The sequence below is a fragment of the Notechis scutatus genome, chromosome 5 (genome assembly GCF_049901735.1).
Source record: "Notechis scutatus isolate UNSWTSFEM ecotype Mainland chromosome 5, rNotScu1.2, whole genome shotgun sequence".
Taxonomy (NCBI): domain Eukaryota; kingdom Metazoa; phylum Chordata; class Lepidosauria; order Squamata; family Elapidae; genus Notechis; species Notechis scutatus.
Window position 1 is genome coordinate 39,123,331 of NC_142013.1, and position 20,750 is coordinate 39,144,080.

The 20,750-nt window shown below is 35.2% G+C and overlaps 1 protein-coding gene across 2 annotated transcripts in view; it reads left to right on the forward strand.

Annotated features, from left to right (window-relative positions):
• The window catches only part of ILDR2 (immunoglobulin like domain containing receptor 2), a 60,185-nt gene extending 39,656 nt beyond the window's left edge, over positions 1 to 20,529 (forward strand). The window contains exons 4-10 of one of the 2 annotated variants that reach the window (XM_026664058.2): positions 4,873 to 4,929; positions 6,907 to 7,053; positions 11,416 to 11,592; positions 12,360 to 12,473; positions 14,833 to 15,043; positions 16,469 to 17,129; positions 19,388 to 20,529. In XM_026664058.2, coding sequence (XP_026519843.2) covers positions 4,873 to 4,929; positions 6,907 to 7,053; positions 11,416 to 11,592; positions 12,360 to 12,473; positions 14,833 to 15,043; positions 16,469 to 17,129; positions 19,388 to 19,423 — 1,403 coding nt within the window. In that variant the 3' untranslated portion in view covers positions 19,424 to 20,529. The remainder of the gene's footprint in view (positions 1 to 4,872; positions 4,930 to 6,906; positions 7,054 to 11,415; positions 11,593 to 12,359; positions 12,474 to 14,832; positions 15,044 to 16,468; positions 17,130 to 19,387) is intronic. The other variant, XM_026664059.2, reaches the window with a different exon arrangement.
• The last annotated feature ends 221 nt before the right edge of the window (positions 20,530 to 20,750 follow it).

Sequence of the window (20,750 nt, forward strand, 5' to 3'; positions counted from 1 at the left end):
AGCAACAGAGTGGTCAATGTCTGAATACTTACCTGACTCTGTGGTTTCTTCCCCAAACTCCAAAACCTTTCACCTTAGACTGTCTACTATTGACCTCACCCTTTCCTAAGAGGTCTGTAGGGGGCATGCATAAGCACACCAACCCTCTAACTAAGCATACTGTCCCTGTCCTTTTGTTTCTTTTATTTTTCTTATATGTATCAATGTATTCATAACTATGTTTTTTACTTATACCTATTATCTTGTAAGCAATTGATAAACCAAATAAAAAAGAAGAAGAATGCTATTATTAATACTCTAAAAATCCCCACTCCTAATTTCCCAGGCACAGGAATGTGGCAGCATGGAAGTTTCTGCTGTTAATATGGCTTCTAAAGCTTATACAGATCACCAAAACATAGTTAGAAAAGTATGTATGAATGTAGTGCATATTTTAGCTGTGGCAGTGGACAATTATAATTGTGGGGTCTTTGGTGCTTTCTGAGTTTTGTGGTTTTCTTGTAGATGTTTCATTACCAAACTAGATCGGTGCAGTTATAATTAACTATTATAATTAAATAATATAGACATGTTCTTCATGAAGATGCTTTGAAACTAATTATAATGCTATTTATCAAAATTAATCCAGCTGATAAACATTGATTCTTTATTGGGTTTTCTGTAATTCACAAATAATAAGGATTTGGTGTCTGTTCAGAGAACCAAAATTGGAATTTGGAAATTTCCAGAACTTAGGGACACTTTTTGGCAGACACTTTGCCTTTCCTGCATACCATGCATACTTGTTTGTGCATCTTCCAGTAATCTGTTTTTCTTTGGGTAGCACAACAAAGAACTTTGGTTTTCTAAAGCAGTTCAACCTGTGGTTTTTGGACCTCTGTGGGAGGGCACAATGTTGTCACAGAGGGTCCATGAGGGCTTGAAGAAATGTTATGATTTAAATCTTGAGTTAAATCTTGGGGCTGCATGGCCATGCTTATGGCAGTGATCCCAACCTTTTTATGTTGCCCGGTACCGTGCATCAGCTGGGCGCCACGGACCGGTACCGGCATCAGCTGGGTGCCGCCATCTTTTTGATGAAAAGTGTTCGTGATTCTCCGAGCACTTTTTCATCGTGCATGCGGGGCCATAAGCTGCCGTGAGCTTTTCCGGTAGAAATGGCTTTCTACCCGGAAAAGCTCACCGAAGCGCTGACGCGCGCCATCTTTTTTTGATGAAAAAGTGCTTCCGGTGAGCTTTCTACCCGGAAAGCTCACCGGAGCGTGGCTGCCGCCATCTTGATGAAAGCCCGGTGAGCTTTCTACCGAAAAGCTCACCGGAAGCACTTTTCATCCAAAAAGATGGCGGCACCCAGCAACCAGCGGCCCGGCAGGACTTGTTCCGCGGACTCAGGCCGTCCGCGGACCGGTGGTTGGGGACCCCTGGCTTATGGTGAAGAAAAGGTTCTAAAGCATTTCAAGTCAGACTGAGTTGTTTTTATTTACTGAATGCTATCTACTTCTTTTCTGATCTATACCAGTGGAATTTAAGGTTTTCTTCTACAAGTACAATGCTATAGAAGCAAACGTATGCCTCATGGATTTATGCATTAAAAGGCCTCCATACTTGTTCATTGTGCCTTAAGAGTGACTGGGGAACAGACTCTGAAGATTGCAGACTCTGATGCATATTTATCTCTATCCCTATTGCTTTAATTTTAATATTTCCTACTGATCCTGCCTTAAATGGTTGTTGAAAATTGAGGGGTCCTTGGTGCTTTCTGAAGTTGTTTGTTTCTTGCCCAAGTTGTTTTATTACCCAAAACTAGGTAATATCATCAGTGCTCCTGCCAGTGCAACCTGTTGAAAATTCTCAGATCTGTCTGCTTGGAAGATGTCAAATCTATTTGGAATCAGTTCTCAAACCTTATATGAAAGTACTGCATACACCTAAATCAATTATATACATATATGTACATGGAATTCAACAACATACAATATAAAATCTGAATGGTAATAATAAATTCTGCTCATGTAATGACTTTTATATTCACCACACTTATGAAACTGCAAAGTTTTTTTTAAATGAAGCTTATCCCATGTTTTGCAGCAGTGTTCTTTTTTATTATGCTTCTTATAACAAAACATGAAAGATGAAATATGTAGTTCCAAAAAACAAAACGGTAGTTAGAAATTTAAATTCAAATCATGCAAATGTTAGCTGAGCAATGAGTGGCCTAAATGTAAAAAAATTGAAATGAGTTCAAGCTGTAATAATCCAAGCTGTAATAATAGATGCAGAAAGCATAGCCATTTAAAATGTGTATAACAGTGCCTGGATGTATTACAAGAATATATATAATAGCAATAGCATTTAGCCTTATATACCACCCCAGCATTTTCTGAGCAATTTACAGTGCAAGCATTATTTGCATATTTCCCCAACAATCTGGCTCCTCATTTTACCAACCTTGGTGGCACAGCTTTCCTTACCCTGGAAGTAAGGAAGAATAAGTGAACCTTGAGCCCCATCAAGCTCCAGGCTGTGGACAGAGGTTGCCTGTAATACTGCGATTTAACCACTGCACCACCAGGGTTCCTAGTTCTATGCATAATGCAGAAGACTTCATGTTGTTTATCAGAGATTAAATTAGCCATAACCTTTGCACTGAGCTTTAAGAATTAACCTCAATTGATATAGAAATATAGCCGTAGTCCATTTACAAAGAAAAATATTTCTTATCTCGAATTTTTATAAAAAAATTAAAATACAAAACTCCTCCCTAAAAAGGTTTTTTACAGAAATGAACAAAAAAACAAAACGACATTAAAAAGTACATTAAAAAAGGACATAAACACATATACACATATTATTTCCACTAGTTTAACACTGATTAAATATAATTCAACAACATTAGTTTTCCGCCCCCTGCCAAACAGGCCCAAAACTTTTAAACTTCTAACTTCATTTGAAAATTATTAACCTGTCATCTTTCTGTTAAACTAATAACAACAATAACAGAAAGGATAACAAAAAAGATTAAAATTTCAAAACCCTCTGTTAACAATATATTTTTGTATTTAATTTATAGAAAGTTTATAACAGCTTCTTATTTATCCCAAAGTATTCCAGCAGTTAACTCTGATTTGTCCTGGATCAAATATCCTTATTTTCTTCTAAATAATATCTCTTATCAATTGGTTAAATGTAATAAATCCATTCTCCAAAATCGATCTATCTTCCAAAAGAGTCCAGATGAAATTGTTTTCCAGTTTAATATAATAAATCCACTCCCTAATCTCCTTCAGTCTTCTTAAGGAAGACAAATTTATCACTTATCCATTCAGTCAGTTCTAAGTTTGTAAGGTCCATATTTCTTTCAGTGTTCTCCACCGAATTTGCCAATTTCAAACCAAGTTCCTTTTGTAAATCTGGTTTAACTGCAGTTACTTGCATCTGGGCATTCTTTGTAGCATTGTTATTTTGTCAAATTTTTAAAAAAGTTTTCAAATTGGGTTTGTATGCTAAAAAGCAGTCTTTTTGCAAATGCCAGCCCCAGTTGTTTGTCTGTAAATGGATACATTATTTGCTCTCTTGTAGTTTAGCAACCCAAGATAAGAAAGCTCTTCAAGGACAGAGAACAAAGAATGCTGAAGTGATATTCTTTACAGTAAAAATGGATAGAAAAACAGGGAGGATTTTTTTTTGATATTTCAATCCAAAATAAGAATTATTTTTAAAAATAAGCTCCAAACTTTTTGCAAATTAATAAAATGCAAAATCCCTATAGTGAAAGTTCAATATAAATGTAAATCAAGTCAAAACACTTTCACTCCCCAAGAACATGACTTAACTTCCTTACGGAAAAGGAATAGTTATTCAAAACAGCAAAATAGATCCAAAAAAAGAGACAAGAGAAAACAGATAAGGTCTAGCAGGTGATTAAAAGTCAGCCTTCAACCAGTCGATTAACTTTTAGAGATAAAAAGCAAAGTAAAATAGAAACTTCAAGTAGTTAAAACCCAGTCTTGCTTAAAAAAATGATCAGCCAAGAGGAAAAGATGGATCACCTGACTTTCCGGCCTCTCTTACTGGGAATTGCAATCTTCAAGATTCCTCTTTCCAGGCGGCTTCATGGTTATCCAAAAGTCTCCTTTGGTCATTCCTAAGTGCTTCTTGAAATCCAGGGAGCAGCACAGCCAAACAGCCAACTTTGGCAGCAAAATCAGCAGATCATTGGCAGGAGAGAAAAATCTTCTTACTGTTCAGCAAGCATCTTGTGGGAGGGTCCTGTAAGGAAAATCTTGATTTGGTAAAAGAGCAATTACTGTATTTCCACCTGCATTCTTGTGCTGATGACAACCTGATTAAGCCCAAGTGATGTTGCCTCCTGCTTAGTTAAGATAAAGCATATGATATTAAAATCTACCTAAGTTGCGTGTAAAATTTTGCCAGTGAAACTTAATGAAAGTCAAAACATAAAGTTATCCATGCTGGATCAAATATAAAATGCAGAACAGAAATACAATATTCATGTATACAGTAAGTTCAACCTAATATGGACAGTATTGTGGGTAACTTTTGAAGAAACTTAGGTAACTTATCAATAGGTAATGGTCAAGAAAACACAAAAGAGTATCTGTCAAAGCCTTATGGTATCAGGTAGCATATTGCAGCATTATATATGGAATATTATAATGAACTTGTTACAATATGTAAAACAGTAAGCATTTCATCATACGTACTTACATCATGAGAAACAGCAGCGATGATCAATATTCTAAAAGAGCATATATAGGCTTTATTATTATGCAGTTCTATGAGCTTAATGTTAATGGGGAATGATTTTCCTGCACTAATTTCCTTCTTCCCATTCCTCCTGGTCTTTTCTAGGCAGGACAGGGATGCTTGCTGGTCTCTTACCCAGTTTTGCTGTGGATATTATGTCAGGTACTCTTCCATCTAACACTTTCTGTTCTTCTGTTTTCTACTGTACCTTGTTTGTGAATGTATTTCTTACTTTTACTTGTAGTCTCAGTTCCTTACCTCTTCAATAACGTTTTGCAATTTATAGAGAGTAGGTGGGAGTAGTAAGGTTTTAACAGATCAAGATGAGATGTAAAAAGAGTGTTTTATTGATATTTTAAATTAGATTTATATCTTGCCTTCCCTCCCAATGACTCAGAGGCTAGGATTGTGTAAGTGAATATGGATACTTCATGAGAAGTATGTTTATATTCTAAATACTATTTGAAGTATATAAACTTTCTTCTTCCAATTATTAGTATAATTGATTCAGGCAAATATTAAGATCATGGTTCAGTGAATTTGAAATGCTGTGTGCATGTCAACCCGAAGCCTCATTTTATAGGTTACTATTATTGTTTAACACCATGTTCAGTAAGGAAGCTTACATTATTTAGAGATCAAATTTACTGTATTCTTAAAACAATCTTCCCATTTAAACCATAAAAAAAAAGAAATTATTTTCATGAGTGTGTTGCAAGGGTCTACTTTCTTTGCATCATCATCTTTCCTGCTTTGGCCCTCCTGCTAAAAAAATAAAATAAAATCCTGGCAATATAAAGTCTGGCCATTCTTTATCTCATACCATATTCAGAGCAGATTTCACCAATACGTTTTATTGAGATGTATCGATTTCATTCCCAACAAGAATGCCTGGGTTCATTTGATTTGAATACCAACATTTATGGACAGCACCATATTAGGGAATTTTGATTCCATTACTATCCTTTTATACCTAGCCTACTGTAATTTAATTACATTTTTCTTAGATGCTGATACCCGTTTACAACAATTGGATGTATATATTCTAGTGTAAACATAAATTAAGAAAGAATTGTTAAATTGTTTCCTGGTCTTTTGGATAAGATTAAATGTACTTAAAAAATCTAATAGTTCTTTTTCAACACTACAGACTTCTTCATAAATTCAATAAAGTCATATTTTTATTTACATAAAATAGTCATCATTTTAGCTTGTATTCAAATTAAAGATAGCTTCATTTCTATTGATATTTAGAAAGACCACAAAGCTATATTTCATTTGTTGAGGTGCCAAACAATAAAAGTATAGCTGGTCTGGGAATGGCTATTTTCAAGATTAATTATTGATAGAAGAGAATATTTGTAGCTCTGAGTTGAATTGTGGGGTCCTTGGTGTTCTCTGAACTTGATAGTTTTCTTGCAATTGTTTCATTATCTAGTAACTGATAATGTTACCTAGTTTGGTGATAATGTTACCTAGTTTGGTAATGAAACAACTGCAAAGATATCACCAAGATATCAGAGAGTATCCAGACTGTACAAATTGATTATTGCTGTAAGATATTTTTTATTATTAGTGTTTATGATGTTTGAATTATTGCACATTATAGTTCCACTGTTTTTATTATGTCATAATTAATTATTTTATTCATTATTTCATAGCTTAATCATATATCAAAATGATCCCATACTTTAACGTCAGTTATTTTCTAGATGGAAATCCTCATCTCTCTCCATGCCCAATTTTTCTGGCTGTTCATTCAGCTAACAAATTCAAATTTTGACTAGCAGAACAAATACCCATTTGAAATGAGCAAAAAGAGGATTTTGAGCTTTTCATTTCATACATGTCTGTCATTATATTGCCATTTTCCTTGATTATACACAATGTATTACTCCTTATAGACCCTCTCAGGAAACACTACTTCCTCTGTCTTAAATAGCCCTAGGACTGAGATTCATGGGTCTAGTTTTAATTTAAACTGGTTTTATCAAATAAGTATCATGAGCTAAAGATTAGCATTTGTTTTCAGCCTATGTATTGTGCAATTTATTTAATATTTGTATTTCATTGATCAATTAATCAGTTATTGGTAGACACCTCCAACTTTTCATTCATGTATCTTCTTTTTGTTTACAGAATGGATGTTTGTAGGCTTGGTGATCCTGGGGTTTTTCCTTTTCTTTCTCCTAGTTGGCATTTGCTGGTGCCAATGCTGTCCTCATAACTGCTGCTGTTACATTCGTTGCCCTTGCTGTCCAGATACCTGCTGCTGTCCACGAGCATGTGAGTGACTGTTTACAATGTGGATCAAAGTGTAAACAAATCTTTCATCAAGATACATTGTCTGTTTGGTATATTTCTTTTTTTTTTTTAAAACAAGTTTTATTAAAAGTTTCAACAACAAACAAATCATTACATATTGAATCTTTCCCTGTTTTTCTACAATAATTTCCCCAATATTCTCATAAAACACAAACAAACACAAACAAACATAAAAAAAATCTTTTAGTAAAGTACCTTGGCCCCAGTTACCTCTCTTTGCATGGGCTAAAATAATAACACATATCACTCTTCACATTTCTATCTTATTTAATCCATCTTAATTAAATCATTAAATTGTATCTTTTGCCCATTCATTTATCCCTCTATCTCTTCTTATAATAAAAGAAAAAATTTCTCCTGAAATCACTAATCAGAGTATGATGCCTTTCTATCCTCCCCCTAAGTTAGTAAAATTAACATTCAACATAACAAATACCCAATTTGGTTCTGCTTGGTACATTCTATCCACCAAAAATGTTTAAATACATTGTATCCTCCTTTCCTTCGATATTTTATTACATTTTAAGAATCAATCATTAATAAAAACTTCAACATTTTAATTTCTTATTAAATCTTAAAGCATTCTAATTTACTATTTCAAATATAAATGTTACAATACCATCTTCTGTACCTTAGCAGAATCTTTCTTACAGAAAATTATATTTCATCCTTTATCTCTAAAAAAATCCCTCTTCTCCCATCCAATTTTAAAGCTTTGAGGCTTTTCTCCGCCTTTCCCCTTTCTTTCTTCCCCCACCAAATCTTCCTACCCCCTTCTTCTTCTAACCTCTGCCTTGCTGGGATCCCTTCTCTGTTGCATTCCCTTTTTCTCTTGTTTGTTATCATTATATTTACTTTGCATCATATTTTTCTCTTTCTCAAATGTTTTTTTAGATCTTAAGTCCTTCATTTTCCTTGCTCTCTTCCTTCCTTCTTCCTTAGATAAGTTTTGGAATTCAATGAAGATGGCGTCTTCGTCTCTTCCTTGTTGTTCTTCTTCCATTTCCATCTGTTCCATTGTCTGTTGGTAATTGACCAGCGCCAATTTAGAAAAGCTTTTTCCATATTGATATTTCAGTCTTCAAAAAGGAAAGACCACAAAAGCTATATTTCATTTGTTGAGGTATCAAACAAATAAAAAAAAAAAAACAATATAAAAGCCTTATAGCTGGTCTGGGAATGGCTATTTTCAAGATTAATTATATTTTCTTTATCCTCTCCCTTCCGGCTTAATTCCGTCGGGAGAGAGTAAACTATAGAAGAGAATATTTGTAGCTCTGAGTTGAATTGTGGGGTCCTTGGTGTTCTCTGAACTTGATAGTTTTCTTGCAATTGTTTCATTATCTAGTAACTGATAATGTTACCTAGTTTGGTGATAATGTTACCTAGTTTGGTAATGAAACAACTGCAAAGATATCACCAAGATATCAGAGAGTATCCAGACTGTACAAATCGATTATTGTTGTAAGATATTTTTTATTATGAATGTTTATGATGCTTGAATTATTGCACATTATAGTTCCACTGTTTTTATTATGTCATAATTAATTATTTTATTCATTATTTCATAGCTTAATCATATATCAAAATGATCCCATACTTTAACGTCAGTTATTTTCTAGATAAATCCTCATCTCTCTCCATGCCCAATTTTTCTGGCTGTTCATTCAGCTAACAAATTCAAATTTTGACTAGCAGAACAAATACCCATTTGAAATGAGCAAAAAGAGGATTTTGAGCTTTTCATTTCATACATGTGTCATTATATTGCCATTTTCCTTGATTATACACAATGTATTACTCCTTATAGACCCTCTCAGGAAACACTACTTCCTCTGTCTTAAATAGCCCTAGGACTGAGATTCATGGGTCTAGTTTTAATTTAAACTGGTTTTATCAAATAAGTATCATGAGCTAAAGATTAGCATTTGTTTTCAGCCTATGTATTGTGAAATTTATTTAATATTTGTATTTCATTGATCAATTAATCAGTTATTGGTAGACACCTCCAACTTTTCATTCATGTATCTTCTTTTTGTTTACAGAATGGATGTTTGTAGGCTTGGTGATCCTGGGGTTTTTCCTTTTCTTTCTCCTAGTTGGCATTTGCTGGTGCCAATGCTGTCCTCATAACTGCTGCTGTTACATTCGTTGCCCTTGCTGTCCAGATACCTGCTGCTGTCCACGAGCATGTGAGTGACTTTACAATGTGGATCAAAGTGTAAACAAATCTTTCATCAAGATACATTGTCTGTTTGGTATATTTCTTTATATAAAGAAAATTTATGGGCTAAGAGCTGTGGTGGAGCAGGGGTTAGAATACAGTAATGCAGGGTATTTCTGCTGACTGCCAGCAGTTGGCAGTTCGATTTTCACCGGCTCAAGGTTGACTCAGCCTTCCATCTTCCCGAGGTCAGTAAAATGAGGACCCAGATTGTTGGGAGCAAGATGCTGACTCTGTAAACTGCTTAGCGGGGGCTGTAAAGCACCGTGAAGTGGTATATAAGTCTAAGCACAGTTGCTAATCATGGGCTTGAAAGCTATAGTTAGGATACATACAGTATAAAAATCAATATAAAAAGGTAAAATTTAAATTATCTGGCCTTTCAAAGGACTAAATTTCATATCAATGTTGTTACCTATGGGATAGCAGCAAGATATTCCCAGTCTAGGTGAAACCACTGTAACTACTGGATGTTGAATAAAGTTGGACTAGTCTGTTTTATGACATTTTAGAACACTGTTCTTCAACCTCAGTAACTTTAAGATGAAAGCCTATGCATCTTAAAGTTTCTGAGATTGGGAAACATTGCGAGAGATTCCTTTCTGGTACCAGGAACCTGTTTTGTGGAAAACAATTTTTCCATGGATGGGGGTTGGGTGGTGGTGGTGGAAGAGGGGATGGTTTTGCATGTAAGCTAGATTTTTCAGACGAAGCTTCATTTGCTTGCTCATTGCTTGCATGGCCTGGTTCCTTACAGACCATGGACCTGTACCAGTCTGTAGCCCAGGGGTTGGGGAGCCCTGCTTTAGAACATTTTAAAAACATATCTGTTGGTATAACTTCCTTTGGCCTTTTGTATAAACAAGTTACTGTTTTGTTTTTTATTTAACTTGTTGTATAGCTGACTATCAAAGTTTACAATTTATTTGTACTGCTAGTGTAGGATAATGTACCTAATTGTGAGGGGTTTTTTTGCTAGCACATCCAGATTTTGTCAGTCTTCTTATCTGCAATTCTACAAGTTTTCTCAAGAGCTCATCTTAAAGTATTGAGATCTTTGGAATTAATATGGAGAATGGCACAGGCAATTTGCAGGTTTCTCCAGTTTCAATTAGCAGGTATATTAACAGTTAGCACAAAGCCACTATTGGGTGTGAGTTTGCAATGTTAACTTTTAAAAGTGTTATTTTTTTAAAGCAGCTGTTTAATTTTTGATGATTTGAATGTTTTTCATAACATTTCAGCGGCTTCAATCAACAGTGGTAACTAGATGAGATTTAAATTCATCTGTAAATTCACTTAGTTAAAAAGAACTGGATTATTGTATTGGAGAAGATAGGTATGCCTCTAAATTCTCAATGACTGCATGTATAAAATGGCACTCATCTTTCTGAATCAAAATGACTATATGGTGAGAAAGAACATTCACATGATTTCTTTGTGCACATTTTTGTTTGTATTAGTCCTACTTTGTTACCATATCTGTTCAATAAGTTGTTCTTTTATACTAACTTGAAGCTATCAGTGGTAGTAAAAGTAAACTGCTATGAGATTAAGGGAAGAATCACTGAGTTGGAAATAGCAAATGAGGTGACTGAGTTCAGGCCTCTGCTCAGCAAGAGAGTGGCTGGTTATGTTTTTTTTCAAATTCCATTTATATCCTGGACTTGTCTTTTCGGTTCTTCAAATTTCATTGTAAGATACTGAAAATTTGTGCTCAAAGTTGCACAAATAACCAGTTCAAAAACCGAATTTTCCTGTGGCACTAATATGTAAAGTATGTTCTGGAATATCTTCTAGAGAGATTGCTTCTTTAAAACGAGTTCACTAAATGTCCATTAAAATGCTTAATCCCTTATATACTGGTTTCCAGGATTGAGGAAAAACTAGTCTTTTGACTTGTGCTCCGCTAATGATTTTAGGTTTTCTATTTCCATTTCCAATATAGCCTTCAGTCCTGAGAATCCTCATGGTCTCCAATTCAAATAGTGATCAAATCCAATCCTTCAATCAGCCAAGATTGACTAAGTGTCATTTGCTAGCTAAACAAGAAAAGGGCAGCTGCTGATTGATACATTTGTTTGCTAAATTTTTTTCAGTGTATGAAGCAGGAAAAGCTGCAAAAGCTGGATATCCTCCGGCAGTCACATCAATCCCAGGTCCATACTGTATCCCTACTGTTTTGGGTAGTGGCGTCCCATCTCATGCTGTCCTTGTAGAGAAGTCACATCTACCTCCCTTGGCACCAAGTGAATCTGTTGCAGGAACACAAAGTGGTAATCTCTCTCTCTCTCTCTCTCCCTCTCTCTCTCTCTCCCTCCCTCCCTCCCTCCCTCCCCTCCTCTCTCCCTCACTCCCTCTCCCTCACTCTCTCTTTATACCACTCTCTCATACCACTCTCTCGTTGGTATGCCATTTCATTTCTGGAATGTTAAAATTATAAAATTTAAAACACAATCAGTTATAATTCAATCAATTGGATGCACTACTATTTAGAAAGCATAGAATTTCCTTGTCCTGTTTAATATGCTCAATTGACTAATCAGTAAAGTTATTTTAGTATTATCTTGTCTCTAAATGTCAAATGAAGAGCTGTTTTATGACTGTCTAAAAATGAATTTAGGGGTAGTTGTGGCAGATAACTAGCTGGGAATGTTTCTATTTCTAAAGGAATAGGAAAATCATGAAGAAAATTGGGGTCAGTGAAGATTACATTCCATTGATGCTGGGATTCCCAGCCAGCTCTCTCTGTCGGATGTTACTGAATGGACAGATGAAATTCAGAGAAAGCTAGGGTAAAGAGAGACAGGTTAAGTTGACCCAAGTAGGGCTTTAAAGGTGACAAACAGCACTTTGAAGTGGATTTGGAAACCCCTCCATTATCAGTAGCTAGTGAAGGTTTATTATTTAATAAAATATATTTCCAAATACTAAAAAACTCCTAGGACAGTTATACATCGTAGGACAATGACCTCCTAATGGAATATTAGATACTTGTGTCCTAGAAAGACTACCTTTACTAATTACTTACTTCTCTATGCAGTGCACAAGGGTTACCGAATACAAACTGACAAAGACAGAGATTCAATGAAGGTGCTATACTATGTTGAGAAAGAATTGGCTCAGTTTGACCCAGCCAGAAGGATGCGAGAAAGATGTGAGAAACAATTTTATCAACTATTTCAAACTAATGCCATCCTTTCTTGAATTTAAAATATTATGGAATTTTAATATAGACTTCCCCCTGCCATGCTTACCACCATATCCTATCCTTTATGTAATTCTGGTTCCAGATGTTTTTAGCAATATATATTGCTCCCTCCAAAATAGTGTGCTAATTTTAAAAAATCCTCAGGAGAAATTTTCTGGATGCTTGATAAATCTGTTAATCGTGTAAATTAAGTTACATAAACACGTTATCTGGTTCATATATTGCAGTTGGAAGGAGGTCGAAACTTCATGTGACTTTTTCAATAGGTACAAAAATATTCAATTAAATGAGTCCCTGCATGTTATGCTGTATAAAATACTTCAATGAGAATCAAAGATCAGAACTGCCTATTTCCTCTATTGCTTAGCTATCAAATATATGGCTTACTTTTTAAAATAGTTTAAATGTTGTTTGTCATAAATTATTAATATATAATATAATCCACTCTTAAACCAATTTTCTATAAACCAGATTTTAAAAAGATTTAACAAGTAGTTTAGGAAGAAGATAAATAAGCTATATTACCATTTCAATCCAATAAGTTTCACTGTGAATAACTGAGTCATTCATTGAAGTGTTTTTTTTCTAAAGAATATTATAGCAGGTGCATGTCCACAAATTACTACCAACGGATACTTTATCTCATACCTATCTGTACATAGCAATCATTTCAAGTGAAACTAAATAGTAACCCAAGGCATTGACTCATTTAAACCTCTCAGATTTGATGAATACAGGGGTTTTTATGTAAAAAATAATAATTGCTACTGTCTATTTTTAGCATACACATTCAATAGACTCATTTTATAAGAGCCAGTACATTCTAGCAGTCTCAGACATGAAGGCTGCCTCAATCAATTGATAGGCAGACTGAAGGAATGACTTTAAACACAGTTCTGAGAAAAAACTAGCAAATTACATGGTGTTCTGCAACAGTCATCACTGAACATGCTGCCATTTCCACCCACTAAGAATACTATAAAAAGGTTCCCTCCAGATTGGAATGCCTAGGATCCAAATGTCATTGCATGCAGAGGGATAAGCAATGGGGGTGATGGGTGGGAAATATCAAATCATTGTGAAAAGCTGCATAGTTAATTCCACAGAGCTGATCTATCTACCATTCCAGAAAAAGTATTACTGAGATCCCATATTTCTGACACCATAGAAATAATGCATATGTAAATGTTTACATTATAATATAAATGTCACATTGGTTTTATATGTTCTATAAGCAGACTTCACTATAAAAGCGCTACTTTTTAATATGTAGTCTCAATGGGATTTTTTTCTAAACTTGATCGTCCCTGATCAGAAAGGTTGCAGCTGCCAGCACGCAAGTGACAGAAAAGAATCTTAATAGCCCAAAACTCCTTCATAGGGAATAAATAGTAATCTCACCCAGCACCGAATATTTTTTCAGTTCCTAGACCTTCAATCTACAGTGTTTCCATCTGTTGAATTCAGCTTCTGCTTATTGATCTAATTCCAGGCAAAAGTAATCTACAAAAAAACTGTACTAATGAGAGCTATAGACATAATCAGTATACAGATGGTACTCAACTCCAAATCTACTGATGACAGTACCAATGAATTAATATAGATATTAAACAAGAGTGATAAAATGGATCTGGAGCCAGGAGCTCTGTAGTCCTTTAATCTTTTCTGGTGTAGGCACCGGGCCATTGAAAAATAATGCCTTCAACTTCATCTGTAGTTGGCAAAGTACTAAGATTAAATCCAGGAGAGAATAGAAAGTTGCACTTATCCAGTCTTATCCATTGAATCTGTCATCTAGCAAAAAAACCAAGGTAACTTCAGTGCGAAACCAGGCCTGAAAGCAAACTGGACCAGGTCTAGTGTATCAATATTGTCCAATAACTCGTAAATAAATTGTCTATCATCTTATCAGAAATTTTGCCCAAGCAATGATATCTGTAATAGGACAATAGTTCTCAAGAATCTCCCAAGTATGGTCTTTAGAAAGGATTAAACCATCACTTCTTTTAGAGCAGTGAAGATACTCTAAGGCTATCCTTTCTTTGGATCAATATCATCAGTTCCTGTCTGCTACATGTAATAAGTAAAATGGACAAAAATCAAATTTGCGGTTGATAGGTTGAACATATTGCTATCCTCAGTTCTCGGAAACTGAAACTGGTCCCCTAAAACATGAACTGTTGGTGATTTATATATCTCCCCAGATTCAGCTATAATAGATGCAAACTACTTCCTTAGCAACTTCACCACAGTTAAATTTTATCTTCTCTAACACTTTTCCAATAACTACTATCTTTCATCCCAGACAATAACACCATCTCAGAGCTCAGTTCTTTACACGACAGGGGTGGCAACTTCCGCCACTCTTACCGTCAGATGTGCAGGAAAGCACTTCCTCCTTCAGGAGACACGGGTGGTGATGCTGAGTACTGGACAGGGGTCGTTAGTGGAAGTGGTACATCCAGGCCACAAACACGTTCTGATTACAGGGAAGACAGAGGAAGCTTCAGAATGAGGTAAGTTCAAAGGGGGAAAGTGGAAACAAGGTTATTGCTTTTCAGTATTTTTACTTTCCTGATTTATATGGATGAATAGCAAGTATGAACACAAGGCGTTTAAAAGATCTGATATACTGCACTGGATATGATAAACATAAGGAAAGTCAGTTTGACGTAGTGGTTAAAACACTGGATTAGAAACTGGGAGACTGTGATTGTTGGTCTTCCCTTAGGCATGAAAGCTAGTTGAGTGACTGGATGCCAATCACTCTCAGCTCAACAGCCTCACGCTGCTGTTGTTATGAGGAATGAACATTATGTATACTATCTTGAGCTGTACAACAGAAAGGTGGGTTATATATATATTTAATAATAATAAGTTACAAAGTAGTTTGCACAGTTGAAGCACAGTAAAAGAGCATTTTCTTATCTGGTAAATGTATTTTGTGCACTTTATCTTTTGGACATTGTCAGATAGCATAAAACATCTAACATCCAAGCACAGCCTGTTTAGGGAGTCATACTGATATGTTAACCATTTGGATAGTGTTGATTAGGCGCTGTATCACATTCAGCAAATCAGATTTGAGGTTTCTTTAAGATAATACATTTTATAAGATGTATTCCTTTGTACTCAGAAATAGAGCGATATTTGAAATGATTGACACAAAATAAAGTACAACTCCCTCTTTCTTTCTTTTTTGCCCCCCACAAAACATTGTACTGCTGTTTCATTTAACTTGCAACCAACTATTGTGTCAGACCTTAGTCATATGTACTATTTACCAAATCAGGATTTCTCCAACATATGCCTGGCTTAATAATAGTCATTCTCTGAGCCAGGCTATCTCAACTTGGAGGAAAGATGAGATGTAAGAAATGACATATTTGGACTATTTTAGTTGATTGTTCATATCTGATCAATAAGATGCTAGCCACCAGTTTACATCTCTGTGATTTTAAGTCTGAGTCATTATTTGTACTGAGGTTAAAATGTATATCTTGGAGTCATGCATGTGGATTACCCTTATTGTACGTCTCTTAGCTATAGTTCGACAGCATAACAGATGATTTGCCTGGCAAAACGTCAAAATTCAATAGCTGCAAATCCAATTGAAAGGAGCAGGTGGTAGAAGATCTCTACTGGAGGTCTTTGGAGAATAACTTTTTCAGGTAACCTAGATATAGAAAACTATAGAGATAAAAAGGTTTGACTTTGTTTAGGTATATACTTTCCTCTGGTCTAGAAATAGGGCAATCAATTAAAAAAAAAACTTTTCCACTGCTCACTTGGGTGCTGTCAGTACAAGTATAGGACTGCTATAATATTTCAAATGTTCATCTGGGAATTACTTACATTGGCTGAACAAGCAAGTAGGTTACATAATTAATCTAAAAAAATTAAACCAAAACTTTAAAACTTCTCTTTTATCTCTTACCCAGCCAGCAGAGATCAAAGTCAGAAATGCTTTCAAGAAAGAATTTTTCTTTTGGAGTGCCAGCTGTCTCCATGGATGAATTAGCAGCCTTTGCCGAATCTTACAGTCAACAGGTCCATCGGACTGAGGCGAGTCAGGAGCCACGACACTTTGAGAGAACAGGATCAAGGGTGGGGTCAATACAACATCTAGAGAATTCAGATGATTTTTATGGCAAACGCAGGGGAGGAAACCGTGAACCAGTAACAGATCCAGACCGGGGATGGAAATATAGCCCACCCAGAAGACGTTTACATGAAGAGAAACACCTGCCTAGGCTAGTGTGTCGGACACCTGGAGGAAGTCAGAAGTATGATCACTCCTACCTCACTAGTGCTCTTGAAAGGAAATCACGAAGCTATGATGAGAATGGTGAACATAGTGAGACACCTTCAAAGCTCAGTTCGCAATCCAGCCAAAGGGGAGGATCTTACTATGCTTGGTCACCACCATCAACTTACAAAGCAGAACAGCAGCAGCAACAACCTCCACAGCAAGAGGAAGGAGAAGATACTCTGCCACCTTACAGCGAGAGGGAATTGAGCCGGGGTTCTTCATACAAAAACAGAGAACAACCTAACTTCAATTCATCAGAGAAGAAAAGGAAAAAAGAGACCCCCAAAACAGTGAGGCTATGTTTGATACTCTTTCTCCAGGGGATAAATGGCAGAATGTTTATTGCACTTTGATAGAATGATTCGGAGATGTTGTGTACTCTGGATTTAATGTTAAAGTTGCAGTTGGGGAAAAAAAAACCTCGCTACTTTTTCTTTACATCAGGGAATATTGCATTTACAACTCAAAAATGTGATCAGATGAAAAGAATAGTGCAAAATTCAGTATCATGGATTAAGCGAATATATGAATGAAGCAAAATATGAATTCAGCAAGTGTGTGTCATGCATAGAAGAGTAGGCCATGAATTCCGTAGGAATTCTTAATTTCATCAGTAAAAAAGATCATTGTTTATTAATTTACACCTATAAGTTAAAGAATTTAATATTAGGCCACACTTGAAAGATTTATTGCCTTATTTCTGAGTGGTTTAAAGAGTTGTGAATTTACAGTGTGAATTTATCCATTGAACATTATAACTTTGGTAGTACAAGAATGATAGCAAAAAGAAAAGGATTCTGTAGTAGAATCCGCTCAGATGGTTCTTCTGCTTGTTAGACTTTATTGGTTTCCATTGACAAGATTGTGGTGAACCAGGTTTGTGAAGAGTAAATCATGAAAGTGTATATCTTAAAAGTCTGAGTATACAGATAATCCTTGTTGGTGACTGCCTTGGACAGTGACCATTCAGTTATAATTTTGATGAAAAGTAATTTTGTGATCAATATCCACATTTATGAACTTCACAGCATCTGTTTCTCAGTCACATGTTTTCTATTATAGTTAGTTAGTACACGTTCTGTGCCTTACCACTTTTTTCCTCTCTCCCCCACTCACAAAGCAGAGTAATTGTCTATAACCAAACTTTTCACCACAGCACAGTGCATTGCTAAAAATGCTAACTACAAGTTAACAGGCTCAGTTCTGTGATCGTCATTAGTTGATAGAACCATGCAACTCACAGCTGCTGCCTGAAACTGACAAGATTCAAATCTGTTTCACACTAAAGGCTTTTGTTTGTCTCCTGGGCAGCTACTGGCTGGCAGCTGGGAATATGCTAGGCAAACAGCTGGGTCTACTATATTCCTTTTGATATAGTGCATTATGTGTCTGTTACTTTCTTGTATTCCCTTCCTCCCTGTTGAATGTAAATGCAAATATCGATTTTGTTCTTGCTAATTATCCTAGTGTTGGGGGAGAACATTCCAAAAGACAGGAATTAGGCAAAAGGAGCTATTAAAGCATTTAGATCCTTCAGACTCTGTAAAACATAAAAAACCCTGAAGTAATAACATAAAGACAGTTGGGGGTCACATGATTTTTCGCTTCCTGCTTGAGTCACCAGTTCCAATTGTGGTCCCTGAATGAGGACTACCTATATTAAATATAAACCTCAGGTTGAGTTTATGAGAAAACAGATTAAAGGAATGAGGACAAACTCCACACACTTTTTAAAGGTTCCTATGAATTAATGAATAATTGAATCATAGCACCTTTCTTCTCATGATCATTATATATAATAAATCATTAAACAAATCAATGAAAAATCCATATTGATTACAATTAGCACATGGCACAACTTCCAGATCAATTAGAACTTATTTAAAGGATGGTCTCTTGGCCTGGAATGGCCAAATAGCCACTTTGTTCTGTTCCTTGTTGTGTTTCTCGTCTCTTCCTAGACTAACTCGGAAATGGATAAATATTTTTTTCCCAGCCATTGGGCAAAAGCTTTTTTTTTTTTAAGGCAGGCTGAATGCTTGGTTTCATTGAATTGTGTGTTCCACGTGAAAAGAAGCACGATTATTTTTTTCCTCTTTCACCTGGAATAAAAGAAAAAAGAGGAAAGGGAAATTAGCTTTACATATAGAACTAATTGAAGAGCCTTCCTTTTATTTTATTTCTTTATTTATCATATAAAGGCCCCTTGCTCTTGAAGTGAAGTCTTTCTTCTTTTTGTCAGAAAGAATAATAACTTGAGCACACAATATTTCATGGTACTGACTATTGTATTGCTAGGTGATCATTATTTCAAAGGAGAAGGGGGAAAAATAGAGCCCCTTTGATGGAGTATGTACATGGAATAATTTTAACTCTAAAAAAGAAGAATACAAAATGAAAATGTTCTATTATTAGGGATATAATATGACAGAAATGTTTGATCCTTTTAATTTTATGGGTTTTTTGGGGAGGAAATGTTACACCTTATCTTTATTAATTGCTTTTATATTTTATATTTTTTTTGCTTCTCTTTTCTTGTTTTTTTCAGAACGAATTCCCAACAAGGATGTCCCTTGTGGTTTGATGTTGCTATAGAAGAGTTGTCTTAATGGACTGGGAAAACAAGCAAAGTCATGAAGTCTAAAAGAAATAAATGCTTTCATAGGGATTTGTATGTTTCATCTTGTGATCCGAGATCTTATCTTATAGGCAGTGTTAGCCAGCTGATCTCATGCAATTGATGGACTAACCCTTGGAAAGGAACAGCTCACTTGACCAAGAAATGAAACGCAAAGGTTTCTTTTGGCAAGCTTATCTTCGGATGTTTTTCTGCAAAGGTGCTGCCTTTATATTCTATCTTGAGCCCTCTCTGGAACACTTGCAGTTTTAGAGAAGCAACTTCAGTGTATAGTAGAATTTTTCCTTCTGATATGGCAGACTTTCCACATGCACTGGATCTTATGTTTCACTGGAAACATTGCCCCATTTCTCTGCTGAATCACAGACAGACAGAAATAGAGACTTCCTATAAATACTTAGTGATTGTTGTAATTTAAGAAATACTTTTCAAGAACATCTGGAAAAGGAAATCTTCATCCTTTTGGAAATGTACTGAAACAGAGATGTGGAGCATTGGACTATGAAGAACAAAACAGCAATGTATGACATCTGAAGTTTGTTTGTTATTGTTTTTTAATGTCCTGTTCATTCAGTAATGGGAGATGCCAGTGAGATTAATGTTTTATTTTGAAAATGAAACTCAATATATTTTGCTGTAATGAAAATGTTCCATGTTATTTTGCTATTGTCTGTTATGATGTATCAGCATTGCCTTACAGATAAAGTATAGCCATAAAAGGCTTCAGCTGGGGTTACTGAATGGTCCTATCATAAGATGAGTTCAAGCTCAGATTCTGCTGACAGTACTCTTTGGACAATTATCATTGTTTTAGAAAACCAATTGGAAGGAGATACTACAATTAGAAAGAATAAAATGAGATGCAAAGAAAACGCACATACAGGAATACATACATACAGAGATAAAGTGAAAACAAAGAATATATCTATGTAAATCTCTTTCTCCATTTTTTTATACTTATACACAGATCAGTATTACTATGTGATTGTTATTAATGGTTGAGATTATTCTAAAAGCAATAGAAAAAAAAATCCTAAAAATAAAAACAGTTTGATAAACGTGACCATTAAGAACTACTTCATGGTTTTATTTTGTTTTTGTAAAACCTTAATAGTCTAACAATAGGTGGCAGCATTAGCAGCTTAAAGAGCCTTGAGTTTGGTTTTTTTTTTGTATCATGCTGAAGACATCAGGAAATTTTAAAAACACTATAAACATTTTCCCATGCATATTTTTTATAATAAAAAGGGTTTAAAATGTTAAAAAAACAACA